General features: G+C 46.8%; 1 protein-coding gene across 2 annotated transcripts in view; it reads left to right on the forward strand.

Moving 5' to 3' along the window:
• The window catches only part of PTGFRN (prostaglandin F2 receptor inhibitor), a 65,630-nt gene extending 58,499 nt beyond the window's left edge, over nucleotides 1-7,131 (forward strand). For both annotated transcript variants that reach the window (XM_050973257.1, XM_050973260.1), the window contains exons 8-9: nucleotides 2,034-2,339; nucleotides 3,587-7,131. In XM_050973257.1, the coding sequence (XP_050829214.1) occupies nucleotides 2,034-2,339; nucleotides 3,587-3,753 (473 nt within the window). In that variant the 3' untranslated portion in view covers nucleotides 3,754-7,131. The remainder of the gene's footprint in view (nucleotides 1-2,033; nucleotides 2,340-3,586) is intronic.
• The last annotated feature ends 8,238 nt before the right edge of the window (nucleotides 7,132-15,369 follow it).

The following is a 15,369-nucleotide window of genomic DNA, read 5'->3' on the forward strand; positions in this document are numbered from 1 at the left end:
GGAATTGGTCATTCCCAACGTGCCTGTGGACCAGTGCTATTACTATATTTGGCATAAACAACAGGGATGAAGAGTGGTTTCTATAAACAGAGCTCTCTCCAGCAGAGGCCCTGTTTCCCATAGACATTTGGATGAGTGCACAAAGCAGAGGTCAGAGTTTGGTCTCTTTGACTGAACATGTGTTTATGCTAATTTTTATTAACTTTGGTTTCAAGGGAAGTGGTCCGAGTGCTTTGCCAAGTAACTCATGGTAGCATTTGTAGGATGAGAGGCAAGAGGGATTGCTCTGAGGGCTGCTGCTCCATGTGACCTATGCTGAACCCCGTATAGGGCTGGGACACTGGCTCCTGCTGCAGGGCTGCAAAGCAGGCCAGGTGCTCTCCCATGGTTCTTGCATTGCCCAGAACATCAGGCTGTGGCAGGCAGGGCAGGAAACTGGCTGGTGTCCCAAAACAGCTTGGTCAGACACTGTCTCTGGTAGGAACATGTGCTTTCTCATATTTTTGTTTTGTTTCTGTAGGTGTGTGTAAAACCAGGGCACCTTAGGAGTTAATTATATCCCAGACATTGGCTTGTTTGGCTTTTTTCCCTACAGTAAGGAGGAATGTCCCACATGGCCAGCTGATAATATACTTCAAGTAAAAGAGCTGAGGCTGTCCCTTTTCTTCCCTTTACTTTAAAATATGGGGGTTCCCTTCTTTTCCAAAGTGCTAGCTTGCCTGATAGACTTAAAAATCATCTTCACTTAGATCTGTAAACAATTTCAGTACAACAGCAGGTTTAGGGCTTCAGTTATTCCATTAGCCTGGAAGTCAAATGTGGAAGTTTAAGAGAAAAGCAAACTCATTTAGCCAAAAGATCAGTTTCAAATTCCAGACTGTATTTTTCGGAGCTCTCAAAACTAGAAAAGGGAGGTTTGATAAGTTTCCAAGAATCACTGGGAGTGCTTTTGGTGTGCACACACTGTACCAGTACTCCAAACTCAGGACAGAAATAGTAACTTCTGTTTCCACTTTGGGCCCATTGGTTTGCTGATGTGCCAGGAAGGAAGACCTGTGAGGAAACAAGTGAGCAGGCTTTCCTGCCTGTACTGTGGGTCATGCCAGGTTTCAGACTCTGACAGGTGTTGCTGGGCTCATGATAGCAAAGAATAGTGGTGATTTTAAAAGTAGATACTCAGCTACATCTGCCTAATAGGCTTAGAACTGAGATCTGCTAACGAGATCAATAGGACCTTGCATGAACACACAGTGAGCTGGATGTGCTGATGCACTCTGACTACCTGTCAGCTGTGTCAAAAGTGTAAGTTCCTGCAAATCCATATTATAGACTGTGTCTTTGGGTGCTGAAACTTGTATAAGGCATCATGACTGATGTGTCACAGTAACCCACAACTGTGGGAGAAATGTGTAAAGACAGCATGGTCAGGCTTTGCTCCTGAATGTTTTGTACTGTTGGAGGTAATTTTTTGTGCACTGTGCAGAATATGTGTTAATTTAGGCAAACTCTAAATGTACAGAAGGGGCCTTCAGGATAGAGCCTTCTGATCTTGTGGTTGTGTAAGGCTCTCATGAAGATATTGACTGCAAATTGCTCTCTGCTAGCAAATATCTAGCACTCCCACTCCCTTTACTATAGGTGCAGCATAACTGTAGAACTTCTTATGACACTAAGCCTGCTTGGTAAAAACGTAGATCAGAATTAAATACAAATTTCAGAATAGCCAGCAGAAAGGCAAGAAATCACTTCTGTGTCATCCCTGTGGTAAGTCACCCTTTTTGTACAACTCCATTCTTCCTGTCAATGCATTTCATTGCAGTTCACTGCTTGAATCTTCCTAGAAATGACATGGTCAGGGGACTCTCTTTTTCTTTCTGTTTTCTTTTTTCTTTTTTCTTTTTTTTTTCCCCTCTCCTGTCAGACCAGTGCTGGCTGTGCTGCTTACAGATTAACCTTTCTGCTGAGAAATAGCACTATGAATGCTTTTCAGGACTCACCAACACGTCTGAACTCTTCTTTGTCCCCAAACACAGATGATATGTCCTTTGATGTCTCCTGGTTTGCCGTGCGCTCCTTTGCCCTGGACAGAGAGCCCATCTTGCTGGCCTCTCTGGACCGGAGGGGGATCGTGATGCAGAGCAGGAGGAACGGGAGCAGCGAGCTGAGCCTGGAGAGGATCAGCCCTCTGGAATTCCGGCTGCGCGTGCACGGCTGCGAGGACCACGACTTCGGGAACCACTACTGCGTGGTGACCCCGTGGGTGCGGTCTGCCACGGGCGTGTGGCAGCGGGAGCCTGACATCAGAGCCAAACCCATCTTTCTGTCTGTGAAAATGGATGGTGAGAGACCGAAACATGTGTTACTCCATTTAGGTTTTAACACCTTATTATGTCTTTTTGCGGCAAACATTCCCCATAACTACTTTTAAAGGTGCCTCTGGTAATCTCATTAGATTTTGTCATATTTTTTTTTTTATGGTTAGCAATTTCTGATTCAAGATTCTTCAGAGTAGAAGAATCTGTTCTGCCTAAACAATTGATAGATACAAGACTGGAGCATTTTCTTTCCTGATCACCTTTTGGTGATGTTTTCCATAGCTGAGGCATCTTTCAGTCAAGGGCACGGTATTCTCTTCAAGTGTTAACCCTTCTGCTGTCTGCTGGAGGAAGCCTTGGTTTGCAGATGGGGTGTGTGAATTAGTCACATTGTGGTTAGTGTCAAAGCTGAGATGAGAAAAATCAGAACTCTGACTCCTTCCTCCCTCTCTGATGACAAGACATGTTGCTCTCTGCACTTTATGCCTTGTCTGCTTTCCACCCAGAGTTGCAAGTGTTGCTAGACTTCATGAGTGGGAAGTTGCTCACTACATACTGCATTTAGAATTCAACTAAGGAGTAAAATGAACACAGGAGGGATTTTGAACTAGTTGCTTTCTTGATATTTCCAGGAGAGGTCATTTTTGGAAGTTCCATGAACTTGAAATTAACAAGAAGCTTTTGTTCTCCCCACTGTGCTGATAACTATTATAACTGTACTTTCCAAACCCATTTCAGTTCTTTCTGCCTTTTAACTGAGCAGTAGGTACTTCAAAATCTTTTTTGTTTAGGCACCAGCTTTGAAGGTTGATTAGATAGGGTAAATATATAGTAATTCTAATAATTCAAAGCATGAAGGAGTCCATTCCTTTCTTTTTGGAAATGTATTACAAAGAATGCAGCCACTCTCTGCCTCTGATGGGGAAACAATCCAATATTTTGTTTGGAGAAATGTGTGAGAGAATAACTCTTGAAATAAACTGCACTTTGCTCTCTCACTCCAAGGCTCTTCTGGTACTTCCAGCCTCTTCAAGGCCTTGAAATTATAGAGAAAGAATTAGGGTGAAGAGGAAAGGGAGAGACTAAAAGACCAATTTTTCAAACCCAGGAAGATGAAAATCAAGAAGGAAAATTAGTGTCATTTCTTTCTGAAATAATTAATCTGCCCCTGCCTGAATAATGTGGAATTTTCTCCTTTTTCAGGCAAGCAGAAATAAAGGGGATGTCTGAATTTCTCAGTGATATCTAATGACTCTGCCTTCCTTTTTCAGTTCTGAATGCTTTCAAGTACCCCCTGTTGATTGGCATCGGTCTGGCCACTGCCATTGGACTCCTATCCTGCCTTATTGGCTACTGCAGCTCCCGCTGGTGCTGCAAGAAGGAGGTGCAGGAAACGAGACGGGAGCGCCGCCGGCTCATGTCGATGGAGATGGACTGAGCACTGAGCTGGACACACTTGCATTTTGGGAGAGACTCACAGGGCTCTTGGACCGTGTTCAGACACTTGCTCACAGGCCCAGACAAGACAGTGCATTTTGCTCTCTGGTTTCAGCCTGGACCTCAAGCTTCTCCTTGTAACACATCATGTCCTGAGAACAATCAGGCCATATTTAGCAACTTGGGAGTTCTCCTTTTCCAGCAGCACTTTCTGCATAGGGATCATGTCCTTTTAATGTGCAAACTGTTGAGCCTTCTTTCAGCAGGGCCCTGTGACAAAATTAATTAATGTTTTGTTTGTTTGTTCATTGGTTCCCCCCCCCGCCATCCCCGTGGTTTTGGAAAGATGTCCCTGTATGAAAGCAAGGTGGGCAGGATGATGAATGGGAAAGAGGCTGGTAAGTGTTAGACTTTCACTGTATTAACCAATCTACCTTCCTCCTCTATCCCCATCACGCCATCCTGTTTCCTTTCTCTTACCACCTTGGTATCTCAGAGACTTCTCTGTGTTGGGTTGAAGGCTGGGGAAGGTTCCTGTGCTGGAGCCATCATGAGGCTGTTCCAGCAAAGAATTGTTTTATGGTTGTCAGCATGCCTTCTCTTCCCCGGCTTCCCAAGAGATTGCAGTTAATCCTGACATGTAACTTGCCTGGTGGAGGTCTTTGAAGCACTTTTTTTAAACCTTTTGTTTTCAGTGCTCAAATCTCTTAGCTGTGGTAAGCAAAGACCAACTTGGCAACCCCGAAGAGTTGATCCTCAGACAAGCATTTGATGGATGTCTGCCTATGGCCACCTTCTCCCACACCCTTCCACCTTCTGTTCTCCCCACTACAGCTGCTCACATTGTGCCTGAGACCCTGTCCTGCTTGTGGCAGGGGGGCACGTGGTATCTAGGGACAAGACTCAGCCTTCTGCTGGCCTCAGCAGGGGCGTTGGAGACCTTGCTCCCCAGATGATGGTGTGACCTATGAAGATAATAAGAGATGGGTCTTCATCTGCAGTTGGCCAACTGATCATGTTTAGAGACTCGTAAACTATGTATTACCAAATGCACAGACCAGACATCAGTGCTGCTTCTGCCAGTCACTTACTGGTAACCCTCAAACCTGTGAGCAGAATCTGAGATCTGCAGTAGCTGCAGTGCAGCTCAGGGTAGGAATAAGAGCAAGCCCAGGAGGGCAGCAAGAATCCTTCAGGTTCCATGGGCCCTGGTCTTGAGCATGAGCCTTTCAGCGGGGCTTTCCCCCTGGGCTTGAGACCTATTCCTCGGTGCTATAGTATGGAACTCCTGCTTTGGTCTTCCAAATACACTGACCTGGCTCCTGAGAGGAAGCAGCATCTTTGCCAGGCAGTTCTGTCTTCCCAGCATGGCTGGTGTTCTAAGCAATAAAGGTCAGAATAAAGGTACTGTGTACAAACCAATGAGGAAGTAGGACTTCACCACAGTCTGGTGTCACAGCCGTGGTTTGGCTTGCATCAAGAAGGGTGAGAAATGCAGACATGAGGGCAGGGCTCAATCCTTACCATGGCTTTTAAAAGATGGTAAAGAAGAGCATCCATGGAAGGTAGTGGCTGTGGTGTGCTGTTGCCTGATTAGACATTAGTTATGTCCTAGACAATCTGCTTCTCTAATAGCTCATCCCACTGCATATTCCAGGGGAGCTGCAGGTCTGGTATCTGGCCTATGAAGGTTTTTTGTGCCAAGTTTTCTTAGTGTGGATTGTTTTTTCCTGTCTTGCATTGTGACCTTTATTCTGAGGCCAATGTGAAGGGGTTTTCCAGAAGGCTGCTCTGTGTCCTGTGTGTGAACATGCATGCAGTCACATCTGTATGCATAGAGGTGTCCAGGGATTTTTGAAAGATGAGTATGAAACATCTTCAAAATGGGCTTAGTTTGCAGAGTTGGGCCTTGCAAGTTGCTATGACATTTCATGTAGCATTCCAAAACTGGGACCCCCAGACCTATGAACCTCTGGAAGACTTTGTCCTGAAAGTACATAGCAAGTTTTCCTTCTGGCCTGATGTTTTTCCTTCTGGAAGATCTCTGAAAAGGTCTCTGTTGCAGGCAGACTTAGCTGCCTTTTCTAAAGAACAGGGCAAAAGCAGTCTCCAGCTTCCACTGTGAAAGCCCAGAAATCTGTAGCAAGGGAAGGGAGTTCAGGAAAGGATTCACTCAGATACTACTTTGACAACAAGAATTTTTTCTTCCTCTCCTGCCTCTTCTGTAATGAAATCTTGCTTTTTCCTGGGATGTTATGAAACACTATTCTGATGTTTGGGATGCTGGCTGATCTAGCAGCTTCTTTCCTGCATTACCATCTGCTTTCTTCTCAGAAGGCTTGTGGCATTGGGGCATCTTGGGAGGGGTGGAAGTAGTGGTGAAGTTCTAAGCACAGCATCAGTCACTTTTTGTCCTGGCAGACTGAATCCTTGTCTATCTATGTCCTTGGTTAAGTTTTAGGGGGAGAGGATCATGACCGTAATGCAATAATTAGGGAATGGATGAGCAGGGCAATAATTAGGAAATGGATGAGCCAGCTCTTCCCAAACACACAATATAGCACACTTCCTCCCTGCTGGAAAAAAACTCAGGGTTATTTTGGTCAGGGCTCCCTTCTTCTCTAGTGAAAGGTCCCCATGTCCTTATCTAATGCTGACCTTCCTCCACAGCCCGTAACAAACCATCTTTGTCACTCCAAGTGAAGGAAGTTTTGCCACTAGCTTATACTGCTGACAGCCCCTTGGAAGGCAATGCTGCATCCCATCCCACCCTGTATTTGCTGTAGTTGGAAGGCTAGAAACTGATGGGCTAGACCTAGCCCCCAAGTTTCCTTCTACTTGTGCCAATTTTGTATTATCCTCTTTTTTAAAAATAGAGTGTGAATCTTCTCTCTAAGGGAAAAAAAAAATCTAGGTCACTTTTCATGGTTTTTTTAATTATTATTATTATTATTATTATTTTGTGTGTGACCAGGGTTTGTGTGAGTGGAGGTGTGTGTGCATCTGGTTGTGTATTAAACCTGCAGAGTATCAGAAGAGTAAGCTGCCTGTGGTGCAGTACAAGCATCCATATCCTCCCTGCTGCAACCTGTGGTATTGTCAAAGTATCCTAAGGGCTCACATTGATCTTCCTCTGTTTGCATTGCCACATCTCCTGGTTAAGCTGGTAAATTCCTCCAGGCACTTGGACTTTCGATCCAGGGCAACTTTGAACATCATACAGCAGAAGGGCAAAACATTTTCTTTCTTTTTTAAATTTCAAAATTAAAAAATAAAGTTTTGGGCACAATTCTGGAATGCAGGTACTGAATAGTTCTAACAATGCTGTGTAAAATGTTTCTTTTTATGTTTAAAATAAAGATGATGTCCTTTTTGATTATGTCTGTGCTGTGGGTCTGGATGTTTGAGCTGGGGGCAGTTCTTTCCTTGTTCCCTGCATGTATGCAGACACTACTGTTGAAGGTATAAAATGTAAACCTCACAGTCCTGTTTCCAGCACTGTTTACCCTGTAAAATAAGCATGAACTCTATTTTTACAGTAAGTTTTAAATATTTGCCTTAATTTCTGGGATGAATTGGGAAACATAATTATTTTCTGAGTCTATTATGTTTCTGCCCCACTGTAAGTGGTCCTTCTTATTGGGAGAGTTTGATTTTGATTAGCTAAGGACAGAAGTCACAGTTGGGAGTGTATATTTAATATCTGCTGTAAAACCTGGTGTTAGATGTCGAGTCTTCCTTGACCCCTTCATGAGGCTTCTTATTTCCAAAGTACCAGGAGGAAAATCAATAATGTTGGAAGAAAACTTCTTGCTTTCTTTGCCAGTGGCTGAGTTTAGGATTTTTTTTTTCTCCCAGCAACCATGCAAAGACACTAAAATCATACAGCAAGGAGGTGACTTGCTGTCATGGTTTGATCCCAGCTGGCAGCCAAGCCCCACCCTTGCTCACTCCCCCACCAGCAGGATGAAGGAGAGAATTGGAAGGGTGAAAGTGAAAAAAATATATGTGTTGAGCTAAAGGCAGTTTAATATAGGGAAAGAAAAAGTCATAGATGGAAACAAAGGAATTCATTCCCTGCTTCCCCTGGGTAGGCAGGTGTTCAGCCATTCCCAGGAGAGCACGGCTCTGTCACGCGTAGCAGTGACTTGGGAAGGCAAACACCTTCATTCTGAATGTTGCCCTTTCCTCCTCCTCCCACCACTTTTATATGCCCAGCATGGCACTGTCTGCTCTGGGGTATCCCTGGGCTCAGTTAGGGTCACCTGTCCTGGCTGTGCCCCCTCCCACCTTCTCGTGCTCCCACTTGCTTCTAGGGTGGGGTGAGAGGCAGAAAAGGCCTCGGCTCTGTGCAGGCTCTGCCCAGCAGGAAGGGAAGCATCCCTGCATTATCAGCACTGCTCCCAGCACTAATCCAAAACACTGCCCCATGTAGCTACTGTGAAGAAAATGAACTTTATTCCAGCCAAAACCAGCACACTTGCTTTCCAGCAGGAAGTTGTTTGAGGCAGCAGTGGTTTTGGGAGGCCAAGGCAGGCTTTGGCAAGGTGAGTTAGTGTTCAGAGTGGTGTATGCTGTGTCTGAGCAGGCTGCAGTGCAGGCCAGGTGACAGCAAAGTGTGTCCCTTTGCCTTCTTTCTAGATGGAAAGCTGTGCTCTGCAGAGTCTGCTTGCAGGAAGCTGGGAGGTGGCACCAAGCTCTAAATCCTTAAGGAGCAGCAGGAGCCATCAGCCGAGATCCAGGAATGTCACAAATGGTCCCTCAGCAAAGCCTCTGCCAGCTGTAGGTGCCCAGCACACACAGGTACAGCAGGAAGGAGTGGTGTGCTTGTGGGACAGAGTCCTTGGCCTCGAGCTGTGCAGGTTACAGCTCACAGGTAAGTTTGGATTAGCTTTTATGAAATTCACTTGCCTCCCCCACCCTCTGGGATGACCTGGGTCTTAATACCATTCTTGTAAACGTGCTTGGATTTTGTCATAAGAAGGAAAGCTGGAAAATATAAGTCTGGAAATGCAAGGGGGTACTTGCAAGTAAGTGCCTGGGTGTTGAAGAGTGATGGGAGATGTCAAGTCTCTAACACTGCCTTGTACCTGCCATGGGCTCAGCTCTGTCAGCTGCTGATAGAGGGATGGCCTGCTGCCATAGGGGCAGTCTGAAAAGCACTTTTGTGCCAGAGCCTGAGAGTTTAGTTGCTTTCATAACACCAGGCTCAGGCAACATGTTTGGCTGTCCTTTTTCTCTGACAGACCCTAATGGTGCTGCTGTGGCTCTGGCTGACTGCCCTGCTCGGGTCAGGGCCAGTCCAAAAACCCTCTCTGGGCTGGAGCTGACTGGTGTCAAGCAGGATGCATGAGAAGACCTGCCTCCTCTTTGTCATGTGAAGCTGAAGCCCTGTCATGCAAATCCTCCAAGGAAATGTGTGGCTTTAGCCTTTCCTGTGGGACTTCCCACACTTCTGTGACTGCAGGGGGCTGAGGTCTGCACAGCAGGTATCAGCACAAATGGTGTTTCAAGAGAGTCTTTAGTGACTGATTGAAGCTGTGGGATGTGCTAACTGAAGGAAAAGCCACTTCTCATTCTTGTGCCAAAGATGCCTCAAATGCCACGTGTAGCTTTCAGTCAGCCAGCCTTTTGCCAGGGGTCTCCTTCTGCTACTGAGGAAAATGGCATTGTGCTGTAGCCAGCAGATGACTGATCCTGGGTTATGGAGGAAACCAGGCCCTGTGGATTTCCAGGTCCCTCCGGGGAGCTGCCATAGACACAAGCTGTTCTCCTGTCCCTGGCAGCAGAGTTGCATTCCATGAAGTGCCAGAAGCATAAAAGCATGTCTGCTTCCACCTCTGCCAAGGGGGTAGAGTGGCAGGACTTTGCAATACAGGCTTTGGGAAAGCAAGTTAGCAATATATTATACTTTGTTCATCTGGGGTTTTATAACCTCCAGCATGTGCTGGGCCTTAGAGCAGACCACAGACTTAGTCTGAGCACCCCTCTGATGTCATTAGAGGTGAGTGATGAAGCTGCAAGACAAATGGGCACAAAGTTCTGTTTCTTCTTAGCAACTTAACCTGGCTTATGCCCTCGAGTTCCCTGCTTCTGTGATCCTGGCAATAGTTTGACATACTTAATGGATGGTAAGGAGTGCCAAAGACACTAAGTTCCTAAAAGTTTCCTAAAGGTTGGAGCTAGAGAGAAGGGAGGATGAACTTCCAGAGCTCCTGCAGCCGAGCTGGTAATCTGAACATACCTGGGCATCTGAGAACCCCGAGATGACAGGACTGGTGTTGCCTTTGTAGCTGTTGTTGCCTCTCTGCTGGAATGCTAAGACTGTGGTAAAAAGACAAAATATCCATGCTGCTTAGCATCTGCCTGGATGTATGAAAGCTGTGTGTGGTTACAGCCAAATGCACATTCTGAATGCAAGTGCAGTAGTTGTAACCTCCCCTTTGGTGTTCAGGTACATCCTTTTAGTGTCCTGAAACTTGTTTGCTGATTTAATCTGTGTTTTCTTCCCTCTGCCTTATCTCCTCTGTTTTTCATGCTTCATTTCAGGAGCCTTTTCTTGCCCTTGTCTCTCTGCATCTAAAGGACAATGGCCTTTTGTGCTTCTCTCTCTGGAGGAGAGCAGGAGTACATTGTTATAGTGTGATCTTGAATTATTTGCTGAGAGCTCAGGCTGCAGAACTCCAGCCCAGTGCCCACTGCAGAATCACCTGCAAGGCTGGCACCCTGTGTACATACACACAAATGTTTTGTAGCTGCTTTCCTTATGAGGACTCCAGGACTATGCAAGGAAAGTAAGCGTTTCTGATGGGGAAGTGACTCCAAAGAGACATTTACACTTCCTTTGCCAAAGCAGGAGGGATAGGTTTTTTCCCTAAGAAAGATGGTTTAGCCTTTTTTCTCCATCTGCTTGCTATCATAACACAAATTCTGCTCACTGTCTAGGAGCTCCAGACAAGCGACCACTGTGCTGAACATTTTCATTTTTCAGGATAACAACAACATGATTCATTGTTAACAACCAGGATAGCTGCCCTGGACTTGATAAACAGGTAATTAAAGAATGTAATTTATCTGAGCTACTCGAGATACACATCTCAGAATAAGAACTGAAGGCACTTGTTTCTCACTATTGCTGTAGAGGAAAGCACAGCTCACCTAAGACATGAGAATTAGGCAAGATCCTTGTATAAAAGCATTGGGCAGACAGGTAGGGGCTGAGAGAAATGAGGTAATGGCAGCTCCATCTAGTGATGGACTGGGGAGAAGGGAGGAAGTCCCAGCAGGGAGCAGCGGTCATTATTCAACCCACAGATAGGTGATGGGTCCTCAAGTTCTCTCCAAACATAGCTTATGTATCCAAGAAAACACCTCCAGGATGGATTCTGATCTTTCTTTTGTTACTTGTATAACACCTCTGCCTTTGTGCAGTGATGGTTCTCAGGATGAATCCAGTCTGCTCTGTGGTTTTTATCCTTTTGCAGGCTCTTAGACTTCAGCCAGGCAGCTTTTCTGCTGTGTAGCTCCTGGAATCAGTGCCTCATACTGAGGTCCCTGGTGTGTATCCACAGTGTCCAGTCCCTCAGTGAGTGACCAAGCTTCTTGGAATATTTAGAGCAAAATCGTTGCAATAAGGTGAGTCTTCGAGTAAAAAAAAAAAAACCAAAAAAAAAAAAACCAAAAAAAAAACACCAAAAAACAAAAAAAAAAAAAAAAAAGGATAATGTGTCTTTTTACTTTATTGTGGTTTTGGCTTTCTTCTGCAGGGACAGACCTTACTAGCTGGTTTTTGTCACTGCCCACTCTCTCCCCTGCTGCCATCACTGTAGGCTGACAAAAGCATGGCCCCTTCCTCTAGCTCAGAAATGTCCATCTCTGGTTTTTCAGCGAGAGCCCCTTCAGCTCAGAGTGCTCAGACTGGTAGAATAATCCATTTCATTAGAAATAAGATGTTAAGGTCCTTTTGAAGTTGATGGCTTTTCCTGTAGCCTTTCAGGTCCGTGCTGAGATGTCTTTGCCTTGTGCCATTATCTTTTTTTCCCCCTGCTCTTCTTTCTGTCTCCTACAGTTCCCTGCATGGATGAATGCAGAAAAGGTCTTTTCAGAAAAGGTCTATAAAGGTCTTTTGTGAGTTGCTATTCATTAAATTCCCTTTCCTCGACCCAACTGTGTACAGTGTTAACAAGACAGCTCTCAGGACCCTTGGGCATGGCACTGCTTCTTTAAACCCTCCTTTAGCTCATGTCAGTGGTGGCAGCAGCGTGTTGCCAGAGTGTCACCTCTTCCCAGCTCGACTGAGGCATTTCAGTGGTGAGAGGTGTTCTCCTGCGAGGAGCAGGGGAGTTCTGCAGGCTGTCTTGTGTGGAAGGTGTCAGGCAAAAGGAAGATAGCTGCTGCTGCTGCTGTGTTGGAGTCCTGAGCACATCCTTTTTCAAGTCTTTCAGTGGCAACATTGAAGGGGGAGTTGCTTTCACACTGAGACTGACAACCCGAGCACAAACAAGTGAGATGTACTGTGTACATTTGCAACTCTTCCTGCCATCTCTGTTTAATCAAAGCAGTGTACCCTGCAGGCTTTCCCTGGAGTTCACTGCAGCTCCTGCCTTTTGTTTGAAGGGAATTTCTTTGGCTCAGAGTAAACACAGCTTAGCCTTTCTGTGAGCCAAGACACCGTTCTGTAGTGCAAATGGAGGAGAGCAGCAGCAGCAGCCTCAGTATTGCCAACAATGTGCTCTGCTCTTGTGGTGCTAGTGTGACAGTGAGGGCAATGTGGGGTGGTGCTGTCCAGAGGGCTCTACCCAAACCTAAGGAAGGTGGAAAGGTGACATATAGGAACCAGAGCATTTACTGCATGGCCAGGTAGCTAAACACACCCAGCCCATCATGCTAATACCTCATCGGGAGGCAAGGCTTCCCTGGCAACCCCTCAGGCCCCAAGCTGACTTTCTCTGGACACCTGCATGGGGATGCTTCAGGAGAAGAGAGAAAATATGCTTTTGGAGCTTCAAGAGGAACTGAAGCTGGCAGTTCTGGGAATTTAAAAAGAGCCACTCTGCCTCTGCTGTTGGGCCTTGAAAAGCCACTGCTATTTCTGTGATCTCAGAGGAGTGGGAAAGAGGGAGTTCTTTCAGGCAGATGAGCAAAGCCTTTGATGGTAGGTGAGGTGTAAGTGTAGCTCTGCCATTGCTCCCTTGCTTTGTCATTTCAGGAGCACAGTTGTGTGATGGTCCCACGTTGTTGGCAGTGCTGGGCCGGCCCCACTCCTCTGGTGCAGAAAACACTTTGGGGTCCTGGCTGGTAAGGATGGGACTTTGTGTCTGCATAGATGGTGGGGTTTTATGTGGTGAGGTTTCCTGTCAGCCCCAGTGCTGCTCTGTGGGACCTCCAGCTCCTCCCTTTTCAGTCCTAGCCCTGCAGTTGCCTGCCTACAGCTCCTGTATGCTCTGCTCACTGCAGTAGCCTCAGGGCAGGGAAAAATCCACGCACTTCCAAATTCACACAGAGCCAGTGGAAAAGCATATGCTTCCTGAAGTGCCTTGGAACTCTCTGCCTACCTCTAGGACTGGGAAACATGGTTTTGTCCATATTCTACTTGGGTTTGTTAGGAGAGCACCTCCCTGCTGCAGCCACTGGTGCAGTGGGTTTTGGGAATTGGAGTTGTCATTTTCCCAGCCTAGATGCATTTAACAATTGGTTGCAGCAATGGGTGTTTAATTCTCTTGCTAGCATTTCCAGGCCAGCTATTTAATTTTATTTTTTTCAAACCCTTTTGCTTCTGGAAATCCTGTAATCGAATCCAAGCTCTGTCAATCTAATTAGTTTTGAAGTGCAGAATCTCCATAACTTAGAGACCTAAATAAGCAGCTTAATATGAAAACCTAGTTTCTCTCCCAACACGTAACACCGTCCTGTACTCCTCCCCAGAAATTCCTCCTGAACAGCCCAGTGCGACTGCTCTCCTATCCCTCTGTTAACCTCCCTCCTCTCCTCCTCGGCCTCTGCCCGGGCTGTGTCCATGGGGAACTGAAACAACCAGGCTCATCCCTCTGCTGCTCTGCTTCAAAGAGCCTTTCATGGTGCTGCTTGCGTAAAAGATGCTGCTTCAGATGCCAGTGCAGAGCGGGTTGGGGGCGGCTCCTGGTGCTGTGCAGAAGCCGGGCTGGGCAGGGGGGCTGCACTTGGAGACTTCACCGTGACGTGATCAGGCCCTGTGTGTGCTGCAGAGGAGATCACCGGGATTCATGGAGGGCAGGCTGCTCCATTCTTTGATTTGTTTTTTTTTTTTTTCTTTTTCCCAGTAGAAATGATGGTTCAAATAGCAGTGAACACCGGTTCATTGAAAACGAGTTGTGTGTGTTTTCGGCTGTTTGCTACTCAGCGTGGCCAGAGTCCTTAGATCTGCAACTGGTACAAGACAGGTGTTTCTCTCCTTCTCAGCCACTTCTGCTCTTAGATTTCAATTTCTCTTGTTTTGTTTGTGGTTTTAATTATTTGCTTTCACTTGCTGTACTGTGTTGTGTTTTTTAAGTGCAAACAGACCCCAACAACCTTTCTGTGCTGCTGTGAGGTTTTGCTCATGAAGACCCTGACCTTGCCCTGCTTTGGAGCCATGTCCCATGAGGGCCCCGCAAGATTTGACTAAAGGCAGCAAACTTTCCCACCACCATGAGAAAAGGTTTTTATTTTCTTCTCTTTTATTCTTCCCCTTTTTTTTGTGGCTGTGGCTGTCTGGTTTTCCTGGGACTGACAGGCCCTGCAGCACATCAGCGGGCAGATCTGTATCCACTGAGATCTCACTTGGCTCCCACAGCCCAAGGTGAAAGCCACGTGGCAGCCAGGCGAGCTCCCAACAAAGTGAGCCTGGCTCCAGAAGGAGCTGCAGGGAATTTGGGCATTTATGCTTCGTCAGGAGGTTTCTGGCCGTGAGCGTGTGCCCGGGGAGCGCGGCTGAGCCGCCGGCCTTGGGGAAGGCAGGCAGCAGGCTGGCTGGCTCTGTAATTGGGGGCAGTAACCAGCTGCCTTTGATGTCTGAGCCGGGCTGAGAAAACCTGATGGCAGACTTCAAAGTCTGTTGCGCCAGCTCCCCTGATTATCTGTAGGCTTCTGGCGCGTCCCCCAAGAGTGCCAGATTATCCCAGCTAATGCTGTGCTCTTCCCGCTGTCCCCCCCACCCTGCCTGGTGCCAGCCTCTTGCTTTCAAGGCTGCAGCTTCCATCCCTCCCTGTCCCCCTGCTTCTCCACGTTACTGTGGGCATACAGCAATGGCATTTCTGGGTGGGAGACAGAGCTCCTGAGACCTGTGAGGCAGAATTTGTGGAGAGCTTGCCTACAGCCTGCACCCCTGGGCTGTCTTCCCCCTCCCCGTTTGGTCACAAGAGCAGCCTGAAATGTGGGGAGCTCTCTGCAGCTGCTCTTTGCAAGGCACAGAGGTGTTTACAGCCACACAGGCTGAAAACCCTTCCTGTGCAAAGCTGGATTTGCCTATAACATGGTTTGAGGTCTGATTTCCTTTGGATGGTGGCGTTTGTTATGACTTTTCAGTGGAAGCCATCAGTGAATGTGATGGCTGCAGGCACAGGAAACCACAGCTTCCCTAACCCTAGGCGCCCAAATGGGG

The sequence above is a fragment of the Serinus canaria genome, chromosome 1 (assembly GCF_022539315.1).
Source record: "Serinus canaria isolate serCan28SL12 chromosome 1, serCan2020, whole genome shotgun sequence".
Taxonomy (NCBI): domain Eukaryota; kingdom Metazoa; phylum Chordata; class Aves; order Passeriformes; family Fringillidae; genus Serinus; species Serinus canaria.